The sequence below is a fragment of the Uranotaenia lowii genome, chromosome 1 (assembly GCF_029784155.1).
Source record: "Uranotaenia lowii strain MFRU-FL chromosome 1, ASM2978415v1, whole genome shotgun sequence".
Lineage (NCBI taxonomy): Eukaryota > Metazoa > Arthropoda > Insecta > Diptera > Culicidae > Uranotaenia > Uranotaenia lowii.
The window spans coordinates 209,816,287-209,830,558 of record NC_073691.1 but is presented as its reverse complement, the minus strand read 5'-3'; the positions used below and the strand labels follow the sequence as shown (position 1 = coordinate 209,830,558).

At 36.4% G+C, this 14,272-nt stretch overlaps 1 protein-coding gene across 1 annotated transcript; it reads right to left on the bottom strand.

Moving 5' to 3' along the window:
- Positions 1-245: 245 nt before the first annotated feature.
- Positions 246-10,233, bottom strand: LOC129739805 (angiotensin-converting enzyme-like). The gene is made up of 6 exons (XM_055731328.1): positions 9,373-10,233; positions 4,357-4,581; positions 3,546-4,104; positions 2,126-3,483; positions 890-2,073; positions 246-821 (listed from the first exon to the last, which is right to left on the bottom strand). The coding sequence occupies exons 1-6, from the start codon at positions 9,376-9,378 to the stop codon at positions 452-454; spliced, it is 3,702 nt and encodes a 1,233-aa protein (XP_055587303.1). The 5' UTR covers positions 9,379-10,233; the 3' UTR covers positions 246-451.
- Positions 10,234-14,272: the final 4,039 nt, after the last annotated feature.

The following is a 14,272-nucleotide window of genomic DNA, read 5'->3' as shown; positions in this document are numbered from 1 at the left end:
CTCTTGCCAATGAGAATGAGTACCCGCCACGTGCTTTCGAACGTTTGTTGCTATCATTTCATACATGCTTCTATTTCTTTCAACGAACAGCACGCTGCCGGACGGAATGAAAATCGCTGGAAAAGGACGCGAGCGCGAGAAATGTTAAACCGCGGGGGCACTAACCTAGCCCAACGACCAAGCTCAACGGCAAAAGCAAAACGGGGTTGAGGGAAGCAAAATAACATCTCTCGACTCAGCTGACCGTTGTTTATCAATCTCAATCAATCGCTTTATTGTACCTACTTCTTCAATTGAGCTCAATACATTATTTACAAAACAAAAAATCAACAATGAACGCTGCACTGAACCACGAATCAACTTTACTCACTTAACTATCTATTAATGTGACGGGGTTGTGGGTTTGATCTTTGACAATTTTAATTTACTCAAACTATTTTTTTGGTTTATTTCACAGCACCCCGAACAACAGTTCTGCCGCGGCCATGGCAATGATAACGCCAGCCGAAACTCCCGCCGATGTGGCACTTCCCTTTTCGGCCTTCTCGTTTTCTTCCTTCAGGAATCTGTACAGCGGAGCGTAGTACTCTAGCAAGGCATCGGTTTTCAATTGAGTATCACCGGTCATCTCTCGAAGAGCCTCGGACCAATGAACCGCACGTCCGGTCGAGAGTCCCTTTCTCAACAGATCGCCGGCAGCCTTCGATCCATCGATGTCACACTTGTGCAGCGGTTTGGACGGATCTTTGGGATCGTACTCGCCAGCCGCCTGACAAAGCGCTTTGTGCAGCTGAAGATCCAATATGTGAGCGATAAAGTACCTGAAAGAGGGATAGAACTATATTTAGCACGAATTTTACCTAGAGATGTTAGGTCTTTCTAAACTCACGAAATGTATTGGCTGTCGAATGGAATGTGATACTTGGCGCCAGGATCGAACGCATTCTCATCACGGTCAACCGGAGGCGAAACCATCTGGTACTCTTCGCGGAGCTCCCACCAACGTTTGTTCCAATCTTGGAACTCGACTTTGCCGGAGAAAACTTCCCATCGCCACATGTCGATCAGCAAACCGAAGGGCAGAAAAGCGACACGATCCAAAGCCTTCTGGAAAAGGGCGTTTATGTCATTCTCGTAACTGTCCACGTAATCGTTCAACAGGCCAATCTTCTTGAAATGCTTCGGAGTAGCAACCGATAGAGCAATGGTGTCCCCAACAGCCTCGTGGAAGCCCGGATTAGCTCCGGCTCTCAGCGTAACCGGTTGATCCTTATACAGGATGTAATAGTTGATGTGACCCATTTCGTGGTGAATCGTCACAAAGTCTTCCATGTTCATTCGGGTGCACATCTTGATTCTGAAATCTTCCCGATCACAAAAGTCCCAGGCCGATGCGTGACAGGTCACAATGCGATCGGACGGTTTCTCGATCATCGCACCGCGACTGACGTCGTAGCTCATGCTATTATTAGGAAGTCCCAAGCCGACATAGAAATCATTGGCAATGTCAAACAGATCTTTGGCCGTGTATCCTTTAGCCACCAAAGCGTTGGTCACATCGAGATCAAGGGCATCTTTAAACGGTTTCACACGATCGTACAAATTTATCCACGATTGAGCCCACATGTTACCCAGCAAATGGGCCGGAATCCTGGAATCCTTTGGGTCCAGTTTATCACCGTAGATACCTTGAAGCTTCCTTCTCACATATTTATGCAACTCTCCGTAGAAAGGTTTCAACTGATCCCACAGTTTCTTCATTTCTTCCACGAAATTCTCTTGCTCGAAGGCCTGCTTCCACAACTCCCCCATATCTTCAAATCCAGCGATCCCGGCAGCTTTGTTCATCAACTCCACATACTCAACGTAGTCGTCTTTCATCTTCCGTCCGGTTTGATCACGCCATTCGCGCCACACGTACTTCAATTCATCGTAGTTTTCCGACTTGGCCATAATACCATATAGGTCCGGGTCCAGGCTTAGCCGACGGCCTTCCCTGCACGCTTGATCCTCGAACGGACAAATCAACGTGCTGCTGTAGATCGTTTGCATCTTGCCGAGAGCGCTGTTCAACTGAAGAAGGAAAGTTTATAATGAGGTAATTAATCAAACAGTTGTAACTTACCGCATTAAAGTCCTCGACCGACAGTTGGTTGATCGAGATCGAGTTCAGGAACTGCAGCTGCCGTCGAGTTTCCGGATTATCGTACTCCGAGGGGTCCACATAGGCGAAGTATTTCTCGTAATTATCCCGCACAAACAGGGTGTTCTGGTTCATGACGATGGCCAGATCCTCCAGCAGAGTTGCATTTCCGACATCGACCTGAGTGGCGTACTGGGCCTGCACCTGTCGATTGCAGGCCACCGAGTACTCATCGTTGTAGGATTCGATGATCAAGTCCATTTCGGCGTTCTTCAGCTTTCTGTTTTCTTCCTTGAGGAAATCGTTCAGAGGTGCGAAGTACTCCAGTAAAGGTTTGGCACTGATTTCGCGAGTTCCCGTCAGCTTCTCGAGGGCTACTGGCCAGTCCTCACTGTATCCGAGAGCTAACCCTTCCTTGATCTTGTTACCTGCTGCCTTGCTTCCATAAAAATCACATTTGTGAAGAGGATTAGCCGTCGAGTTGTTGGGATCGTACTGTCCAGCTTCGATGCAAAGCGATCGATAGAACTGGAACTCCAAAATATGGGCCAAGAAATAGGCAATGTACTGTGAGCTAGCTGCAACGTGGTACTTAGATCCAGGATCAAAATCTTCCTCGGATCGAGGAACCGGGGCGTAGACTTTTTGGTACTTTTCCCGCAAGTTCCACCAATGTCGGTTCCAATCGGACTCCGGAACTTGACCACTGAACACATCCCAACGCCACAGGTCGATCAGGTAACCAAATGGAAGGAACGCTACTCGTTCCAGGGCCATCGAAAATAAGGCGTTGATATTGTCGGCTTCACTGTCCTCGTAGTTTTCAAGCAATCCAATTTTCTCCAAATGCCTCGGAGTTGCCACCGATAGAGCAATGGTGTCCCCAACGGCCTCGTGGAATGCCGGTGTTGCACCAGATCGGAACAGTTCCGGTTGATCCTTGTACAGAATATAGTACATGATGTGACCCATTTCATGGTGCACTGTCACGAAATCATTCATATTTACATTGGTGCACATCTTGATTCGGAAATCTTTGGCGTCACAAAAGTCCCAGGCCGACGCGTGACAGGTCATTTTCTGCGGAAGCTTCTCGATAACCGCCTTAGGCCCATAGCTCATGGCACTGCTCGGCAATCCGAGACTCTGATAGAACTCATCCGACATTTCAAACATTTTCTTCGCATCGTAGCCCAGGTCTTTCATCTTTGCCGTAACATCAACCAGGCTGGCATTCTTGAAGGGCTTAATGCGATCGTACAGATTCACCCAAGACTGTGCCCACATATTGCCCAGGATATGGGCAGGGATGAGCTTGTTATCATGATCCATGTGATCCCCTGTTGATAGAAACGCAAAATTTAAATATTGTTTTTAGGGAATAAACAAATGGCAAACTTACCATAGATGTCCAACAACTTGTACCTCACGTAGGTGTGCAGTTCGTTGTACAACGGTTCCACCTCTTTCCACAGACGCTCCAAAGTTCCGCGCAAATCTGGGTCATCGTAGTTTGAACGCCACAGTTCGCCATAGTCGTTGTATCCGTTTAGGTTGGCCGCATCATTAACCAGCGCTACGTAATGTCCGTAATCTTCCCTCATCTTTTTACCGGACTCTTCCCGCCAGCGTCGCCAAACGTAGGTAAGCTCTTCATAATTGGTCGAACTGGCCAAAACTTCTTCCATCTCTGGGTCCAACGTCCATTTCTGGTCCGACTTTTCACAGTATGGATCCTCGAACGGACACACCTCGGCCAGTTGGTAAGCTTCATTCATGTTTCGAATCACCTCGTTGTACTCTTCCAAAACTAGCGGCGGCAAAGCGGCCGTGTCCAAATCCTTCAACAGCGCCAACTGCTTCCGAATTTTTGGATCCTGATAGTTCTCTACCAGGGCATCCTTGAAGTACTCCTCGTAGTATTGGGTCCGGAACTTGGCATACGCCAACGTTGCTTCATTCTGTCGGTAAAATAAAACTCAATAAGCTTCATCACAAATGATTTATTGGCTGAAAAAAGTAACATCGTTACAAATCGTTTGCTCTCAACGAGAATGGATAAGTAATGATGCGTCAAATCAAACTTTTTCCATCCTACATCAGGGAAAAATCATAAACCGTCACCTATCCCTTCAAAAAAAACCATAAATCGTGCCCTGATTGTTCTATCTGCTACTAGAACGAGGCAAAAGCAAGACAACCAACCCACCCACCTGTTGTGTTTGGTACTCCTTGTTTTCGGTATCGATAGCGACGTTCCAACTGGCAGTGACTTGCCGGTTGCAGACCGGCTTCACTTCCGCATCGTACTTCTCGAGGACGGTGCGCATTTCCTCCTCGCTGAGCACATCATTTTTCACCACCACCTGGGGGTGGGCATTGGATGACGGTGATCCAAGGGCGGCCACCAGGAGCGTCAGTAAAAGGGCTTTCGAAATCTGTAAACAAAAATAAGACAGGAATTTTTAACATTGTTGATGATTTTAAAAGAAGAACAGACCCTAAAAAATTAAAATGTATGACATTTTAACATTTTTTGACAATTTTGTCAATTTTGACAATTTTGACAATTTTGACAATTTTGACAATTTTGACAATTTTGACAATTTTGACAATTTTGACAATTTTGACAATTTTGACAATTTTGACAATTTTGAAATTTTGACAATTTTGGCAATTTTGACAATTTTGACAATTTTGACAATTTTGACAATTTTGACAATTTTGACAATTTTGACAATTTTGACAATTTTGACAATTTTAAAAATTTTGACAATTTTGACAATTTTGACAATTGTGACAATTTTGACAATTTTGACAATTTTGACAATTTTGACAATTTTGACAATTTTGACAATTTTGACAATTTTGACAATTTTGACAATTTTGTCAATTTTGACAATTTTGACTATTTTGACAATTTTGACAATTTTGACAATTTTGACAATTTTGACAACTTTGACAACTTTGACAACTTTGACAACTTTGACAATTTTGACAATTTCGACAATTTTGACAATTTTGACACTTTTGAAAATTTTGAGAATTTTGATAATTCTACAATTTTGACAATTTTGACAATTTTGACTATTTTGACAATTTTGACAATTTTGTCAATTTTGACAATTTTGACAATTTTGACAATTTTGACAATTTTGACAATTTTGACAACTTTGACAATTTTGACAATTTTGACAATTTTGACAATTTTGACAATTTTGGCAATTTGACAATTTTGACAATTTTGACAATTTTGACAATTTTGACAATTTTGACAATTTTAAAAATTTTGACAATTTTGACAATTGTGACAATTTTGACAATTTTGGCAATTTTGACAATTTTGACAATTTTGACAATTTTGACAATTTTGACAATTTTGACAATTTTGACAATTTTGACAATTTTGACAATTTTGACAATTTTGTCAATTTTATAAATTTGAATATTTCTGTCAATTTTGACATTTTTGACATTTTTGACAATTTTGACATTTTTGACAATTTTGACATTTTTGACATTTTTGACAATTTTGATATTTCTGACAATTTTGAAAATTTTGATAATTTTGTCAATTTTTATATTTTTGACATTTTTGACATTTTTGACATTTTTGACATTTTTGACATTTTTGACATTTTTGACATTTTTGACATTTTTGACATTTTTGACATTTTTGACATTTTTGACATTTTTGACATTTTTGACATTTTTATTATTTTCGACATTTTTGACTTATTTGACATTTTTGACATATTTGCCATTTTTGACATTTTTGACATTTTTGACAATTTTTACAATTTTGACAATTTTGACAATTTTGACAATTTTGACAATTTTGACAATTTTGACAAATTTGACAATTTTGACAATTTTGACAATTTTGACAATTTTGACAATTTTGACAATTTTGACAATTTTGACAATTTTGACTAATTTGACGATTTTGACAATTTTGACAATTTTGACAACTTTGAAAACTTTGACAACTTTGACAACTTTGACAATTTTGACATTTTGACATTTTTGACATTTTTGACATTTTTGACATTTTTGACATTTTTGACATTTTTGACATTTTTGACATTTTTAACATTTTTAAAATTTTTTACATATTTTACATTTTTTTTCATTTTTTACAATTTTTACGTTTTTTACATTTTTGACTTTTTTTACATTTTTTTACATTTTTTACATTTTTTACATTTTTTACATTTTTTACATTTTTTTTCATTTTTTACATTTTTTACATTTTTACATTTTTTACATTTTTTACTTTTTTACATTTTTTAAATTTTTTTCATTTTTAAATTTTTTAAATTTTTACATTTTTTGCATTTTTTACATTTTTTAAATTTTTTACATTTTTTGCATTTTTGGCATTTATTACATTTTTTACATTTTTTTTTTATTTACATTTTTTCTTTATTTACATTTTTGACATTTTTGACATTTTTTAAATATTTTACATTTTGACATTTTTGAAAATTTTGACATTTTTGACATTTTTGACATTTTTGACATATTTGACATTTTTTAACTTTTTTTTAAATTTTTGACATTTTTAATATTTTTGATATTTTTGATATTTTTGATATTTTTGATATTTTTGATATTTTTGATATTTTTGATATTTTTGATATTTTTGATATTTTTGATATTTTTGATATTTTTGATATTTTTGATATTTTTGATATTTTTGATATTTTTGATATTTTTGATATTTTTGATATTTTTGATATTTTTGATATTTTTGATATTTTTGATATTTTTGATATTTTTGACAAATTTGATTTTTTTTGACAATTTTGACAATTTTGACAATTTTGACAATTTTGACAGTTTTGAACACTTTGACAATTTTGACAACTTTGACAATTTTGACAATTTTGACAATTTTGACAATTTTAACAATTTTGACAATTTTGATAATTTTGACAATTTTGACAATTTTGACCATTTCGACAGTTTTGACAACTTTGACAATTTTGACAATTTTGGCAATATTGACAATTTTGATAATTTTTACAGTTTCGACAGTTTCAACAATTTTGACATGTTTGACCATTTTAACATTTTGACATTTTGACATTTTCGAACATTTTGACATTTTTGGCATTTATCACTTTTTTAAGATTTTTGAAATTTTTGAAAATTTTAAAATATTTGGAATTTTTAAAGTTTTTTTGAAATTTAGAAAGCTTTTGAAATTTTTGAAATTTTTTAAATTTTTATATATAATAAAAATGATTTTTTTTTACTTTTTGAAATTTTTGAAATTTTTGTGATTATTTAAATTTTGAAATTTTGAAATTTTTAAAATTTTTGAAATTGTTGAAATTTTTGAAATTTTTGAAATTTTTGAAATTTTTGAAATTCTTAAAATTTTTTGAATTTAAAAAAAAAAAAGAATTTTGAAACTTTTGAAATTTTTAAAAATTATAAATTTTGAAAAAAATTTTAAATTATTAAATTTTTGAAATTTTTTATAATTTTAAATTAATAATTTTTAAAAATTTTTAAAAGATTTAAATTTTTTTAAAGTTTTTGAATTTTTGTAAATTTTTTATAATTTTTAAAATTTAAAAAAAAATTTATTTAAAATTTTTAAAATTTTCAAAATTCTTAAAAAAATTTTAATTTTTGAAATTTTGAATTTTTAATATTTTTAAAATTTTTAAAAAAATTGAAATTTGAAAGTTTGAAATTTTTTTAAATTTAAAAAAAATATTAAATTTTTCAAATTTTTGAAATTCTAAAATTTTAAAATTTTCAAAATTTTAAATTTCTCAAATTTTTCAAATTTTGAAATGTTTCAAATTTTTCAAATTATTCAAAATTTTCAAATTTTTCAAAATTTTCAAATTTTTCAAATTTTTTAAATTTTTCAAACTTTTCAAATTTTTTAAATTTTCCAAATTTTTCAAATTTTTAAATTTTTAAATTTTTAAAGCGACTAAAAGTTTTAAAACTTTCAAAATTTTTGAAATTTTTGAAACTTTTGAAATTTTAGAAATTTTAGAAATTTTTTAAAATATTTAAATTTAAAAATTTTAAATTTATTGAAATTTCAAAAAAAAATTAAATATTTGAAATTTTTGAAATTTCTGAAATTCTAAATTTTTCAAATTTTTCATATATTTCTAATTTTTTGAGTTTTTCAAATTTTTCAAATTTTTCAAATTTTTCAAATTTTTCAAATTTTTCAAATTTTTCAAATTTTTCAAATTTTTCAAATTTTTCAAATTTTTCAAATTTTTCAAATTTTTCAAATTTTTAATTTTTTTTAAATTTTTCAAATTTTTCAAATTTTTCAAATTTTTTATTTTTTTTAAATTTATCAAATTTTTCAAATTTTTCAAATTTTTCAAATTTTTGAATTTTTTTAAACTTTTGATGCGTTTAAAAGTTTTTAAATTTTCAAATTTTTTTAAATTTTAAAAATTTTTAAAGTTTTTAAAATTCTTGAAATTTTTAAAGTTTTTAAAATTCTTGAAATTTTGGAAAAATTTTAAAGTTTTTGAAATTTCGAAAATATTTTAAATTTTTGGAAATTTTTATAATTTATAGAATTTTTAAGATATTTGAAATTTTAAAAAATTTTGAAATTGACAGACAAAATCTAAAATCAATGCGTATATTTTCCCTCCACAAGCCTTTGAAGCTGATTGTTATTTTAAGCAACTAAACTGTAAAACAAATCAAATTGTTGTAGATATTCTTGAAATTTTGGAGAGAGAGATAGAAAATTAATCAAGACTTATTAGGAAAACCGTTCATTACTGTAGATTTGAGTTCGTATCTCCAGACCGGCTATCTTTCAATTACATCTTTACCAATGGCAATTGTAATTTATGACATCCGGCACATTCGAGTTTTGAGAGATAAACTCGGTCCACAATGGTAATCAAGTGAATATTTTAAGACTTGCATAAAACTTTACAACTCTGTCTACGCGGAACTGACCCGTATACGTATATGGACTTATTTACAACAACTTACTACGTTTTTACAGCTATTGGCTAGGGTTGTTAATAACCATGCTTAGCTTGTAACACAGAATCAAAATGAACACGCTCAAATCCGATGCATAAATTTTCCGTCTGAATGTTTTCCCAGTACATTTTTTATAAAAATACATATAAGTCACTCCTAAGTTATTACTTAAAATTTCCATCTGAGTGTCACCATTTGAAAATGTTTACAGACGAATTCCGGAAATAACTTACCCCCATCGTGATCGTCTCGAAAAACGTTGCTCAGGGCTTCCTATCCACTAACGAGAAGCCAAATCAAATTCATCGGTAAATCCTCCGTTGGCCCCAGAAGAACGTTGACCGTTCTACAGATCTCCAAAAATGGTGCTCCAGTAGTCACTTCCTTCCCCGAAAACGGTCACTAAAACCTCTGGTGATGCACGCGCTATTCCAAAATTACCGCACACAATAGCTTCGTTAAATATTTCAATCACATAATTTCTCCTCCCACTTTTTTTGCACGCTACACTTTGCTTTGGAACCAAGCTCGCTGAGGATGTCTTATTTTTTCGCCCTCCTGAGTTGGTTGATCGTTATTGTACTTTGCGAACAACAGTGCGCGGCCAACAACCGAAGACAACGACGACGACGACGATAATCAACTTGCGTTCAGTTGCAAGTCCTTAGGCGCAGTTGTAGAGCAACTACTTAAGCCACCTTTATGCTCCAACGAGCTCCGATTGACTGATGGTTAATGACTTTCGACGCAAAGTAATATTTGTTTCGCCGATTTTCCTCCTTTTAGCGCACACTGCACAGCCAACATCCCTAGTGGCGTACCCTTTTCCTAAACCAACCGTAATGCAACGGATTAAGCGATGCGGCTAAGCCATTGATAAGAGAGCCTTCCTTCAATGGGCGAGCAGCTCCTTTCAGTTGACACGGATGCACGAAATATAAATTTTATGAGCCGTTGCACCGCCGCACTTGAAGAACGTTTGAGGTACCCCTATACGATGATGAGAAGATGCTGTCGGTGCTTGACAAAACTGATAAGAGACCCATCCAAAGGGTTTGTACTGCCAATGTATACACTTTTATCGCGCTTGAGCATCCGATCGAAACTGCGAACATCGCGCGAATCGAGTGATAACAAACATGCCGCACAATAACACTTCGCAGTAAGGAGGCGTAAGGCGGTAGGGTGGTGAAAAATAGTTTGCCTTACAACTCAAGTAGTAGTTCATCCAGCTGACTAGTACTTAGTGCTCCGCGGAGAGCGAGACGGTTTAGTAACTACGCCAAAACAAGCCGGCTTAAACGATTACTTATCCGCACACTTGAGCAGAGCGAATGTGTGAGCGAGCAGAGCACGGCTTGGCAATTGAGCAAAATCCTCATAGTTTAGTTAGTCGTTGATGTATTGAAAACGGCGGGCGGCGCTCCTAATTATCTGCCATCTTATCTCAACACTTAATAATTGATCTGTTTATCTTCAAGAGGCACATTGTTATCAATTAGTTAAGCCGGTTGGATACTCAGAGCACCGTTAGGTAGGTAGGTGCCTAATCTCAGCTGATCGATGGGGTTGAAAGATCTGTTGCGATGTTTTAATCTATAGAGTGCTTGTAGCGGTTAGGAACTGCATTTCTCCGGAGCTTTTAAACTTGAATTTTGAAGGCTCGTCCTATTAATCGGTTATTTGTTTATTTGTTTATTTGTATAAAAAATCAACGGATCATATGTTGATCCAAATGATAACTTAATCCTAAATAACTTATCAAAATTAAAATCCACTCGACACAGTTCTGGACACGTCTAATATTTTCCTTCGGAACACATTTCTCGAAACGTCAAAGTCGAAATGCGCAGAAAAACGATTAAAAGTTTTTAAGATTCCGACAAAAGCGCTGTTGGCCCCATAGTTGTTCAGACGAATGGGGACGTAGAGCTGCAAATGCTGGTTTCTTAATCCTCGGGGTCGTACACTGAGAGGGACAGCTTCCAGCAGCGTGGGTGAGTCTATTCTCGATGTCAGCAGGTCAGCCACAACCAGAGCTCGAGTAGCGTTCCTACGAACTTGAAGCGTGTCCAAGTCTATAAGGCGGCAACGATTTTCGTAGCTTGGCAGACGAAACGGATCGTACCAATTCAAGTGACGTAGGGCAAACCGCAGGAAGCGCCGCTGGATAGCCTCGATTCGTTCAGCTCCGTTCTGATAGTCGGGGCACCAAACAGCAGATGCGTACTCGAGAATGGAACGAACTATGCAGCAATAAAGACTTTTAAGGCAGTACACGTCTTTGAAGTCTTTGGCCATGCGAAACAGTAATCCAAGGTTTCTAGAAGCTTTGTCAACAACATAGTTAGTGTGAGTCTTGAACTCCAGCCGTTGATCGAGGATGACTCCTAGATCGTTGATGTGTTCTACTCGGGTGATGGTTTCGCTTCCAAGGATGTACTCCGCACGAAGAGTGTGCCGCTTACGGGAAAATGATATAACCGAGCATTTGCTGCGGTTCAACGGCAGGCAGTTAATGTCGCACCAGTGAGCAAATACGGAAAATTGCTGCTGTAAAAAGTCGATATCGTCTTGGTTGTTTATGGCGTGAAAAAGTTTCAGGTCATCAGCATAAGCAAGTTTTGTGCCTTCAAGGAGCGAGAGTGCGTCATTGAAGTAGATTACGAAAATTATCGGTCCTAAATGGCTTCCTTGGGGTACTTCTGAGGGGGCAGGGAATTGCCTGGAAAAGGATTCACCAGTTCGAACGGATAATTTCCGTCCCGTTAGATAACTCCGGAACCAATCCAGTAGAGATCCACAGAATCCTAAGCGTCCGAGCTTTGCGATAGCAATATCATGGTTCACCTTGTCGAACGCAGCTGAGAGATCAGTGTAAATGGCGTCAGTTTGAGTCTTCCTGGCAAAGCAGTCTTGAACGAAAGATGTGAAGCTCAGTAAGTTGGTAGTTGTGGATCGTTTAGGCATGAATCCATGCTGGTCGTTGGAAATGTAAGGTTTGCAAAACGAGAAAACAGGATCCATAACGACCAGTTCAAAGAGTTTGGATATAGCGCATAGAGCTGATATCCCACGGTAGTTGCTAACATCTCTCTTGTCCCCTTTTTTATGGACAGGAAACATATGAGCTTCCTTCCACAGTTAGGTAAAAATTGCGTTATCCAGCGATGATTGAAAAATATATTTGATGGGAGTCAGAAAAAGTGGCATAAAACGATTCAAAAAAGTTGCTGGTATACCGTCCGGGCCCGTTGAGGTAGAATTTTTCAACTTTAGTATCTATCTACAATGTATTTCCAACAGTTTATGGATATTGATTGCTATGAATAGCATAAATGATTTACTTCCAACACCAAAACGTTAATAACGGACTCTACAAACTACACGAAAACCTTAAGTGCTAGCTAAATATCTTAATGTTGTGCAATAATTCGTCCTTTTTGAAGATCTATTTTTTATATTAATAAAACCATCCCGTTCCTATGCCAATTTTCAATTCATGTGATAAATTTTTGGTTATACGTGATGAGTTTTTGATTAACGAAGCTACAGATGATCAAGCAAGCCTTGGAATAGTTAAAGTTTGAGAGAAAATAAATAAAATTGAGTCTTACTTTTTCAATCATCGAAACAAGTTGTTTCTCTTCGGTTTACTGCCAAGTCCAATAGGTTATGGGCCTACGTCTGATCAAGTTCCCTGCAAGTAGTTGAATATTCTAGAAGATTGTTGAGTTTGGACGGAGCATTGAAAAACTGATGAGCGGAGGATACGAGTCCTGAAGGTTCAAGACCAAAATGCTCCTGATTCGAGAAAACCTTTGGAAATTTGTGTGCGGCGTTGCTACGGATGTCTGGAACGATGGCGATGCGAGGGCACGGGCCACCATAGCGCTTTTGGTGGACGATAGCCAACAACTCCTTATCTGGAACTGTACAACTTCAAAGACGACCTTGGAAGCACTGAAGAACCATCACCAGAACCTGATGATGTCCTCGAAAGTTTCAATCCTAAAGATCATCCGTTCGGAATTCAAGGAGGATGACAGCATGGAAATTTTATTTTTCCATATCGACGAATTGTTCCAATGTTTGGAAAACGCCGGTCAAGCCATGGACGAGCAAATGAAAGGTTGCCATGGTGATGCAATGCATGCCCGGGCCCTACGACGCGCTCATCACCGCACTTTAAAGCAGATCTGACGTCGAGCTGACGATGGATTTGGTCAAACGAAAATTACTCGAGCAATTCTCAGAACGGGCCGAGACGAAACCGGAAGGAGACGGTCTGTCATTCCTGTGGGAAGCCAGGCCATTTCGAGCGCCCCAGACGAGGGATGAAAATGCAACCGAAATCGAAAGGAAAGATGGCCAACGTGAGTAAAGCAAATCCATTCGCATTTATTGCATTCAAATGTGCTCGAATCGAAAGATGTTCACCGAACTGCAAAGCTGTACAAGTTTGACGATCACCTTGGCCGATGGTAGCAAAACTTCAGTGAAGGATATCCGAACCTGTCACCTGTTTGTATAAGACGAACCTGGAACGATACAAGAAATGGTCCTGGGCGATGTGTTTTACGTTCCCGATTTGGAATTAAACCTCATTTCGGTCGGAAAACTCATCGGTGATCAGGAAAAGTGTGGATGTTCTTTTCTCGGTGCAACGAGGCTGCGTTATCCAAAGCGGCGGCCGTATTGCTGCTGTAGAAGACAAGATTGGTGGTTTGTTTCTTCTAAAGACCCCGAAGGGGAATTCCCATCAAGTGTTCCTGCATTTGAAAAACTGTATCTACAGTTGACATCGAAAGTTGAGACACTGTGATTGAGAATAGAGTGTCTAATCAAGAATTCCCGGGAATTAAAAAAATCGGGGATTCCCGAATCCCGGGAAACGCTTAAAAAATCCCGGGAATCCACGAAGCCAATAAAATGTGCTAAATTATTAAAAATTTACATTGTGGAGCGAAAACAATAGTTTTACATTGATGGCTTAGTCTTAAATATTATTTTTTCTTAAATCTGTATAATACATCGAATTTTATACAAAATATTTTTTCGATCGAAAACTTAAATGTAATAATTTAATAATAATTTAATGTACACGACCATTAGTTATTAAGAGAGGGTAAG

Bases quoted from the DNA above. Each gene is read 5' to 3' on its own strand.
- LOC129739805 (XM_055731328.1), bottom strand. The intron at 4,105-4,356 runs GTGGGTGGGTTG...TTTTACCGACAG, and splicing joins AGGAGTACCAAACACAACAG to AATGAAGCAACGTTGGCGTA. The intron at 2,074-2,125 runs GTAAGTTACAAC...TTCCTTCTTCAG, and splicing joins CGGTCGAGGACTTTAATGCG to TTGAACAGCGCTCTCGGCAA.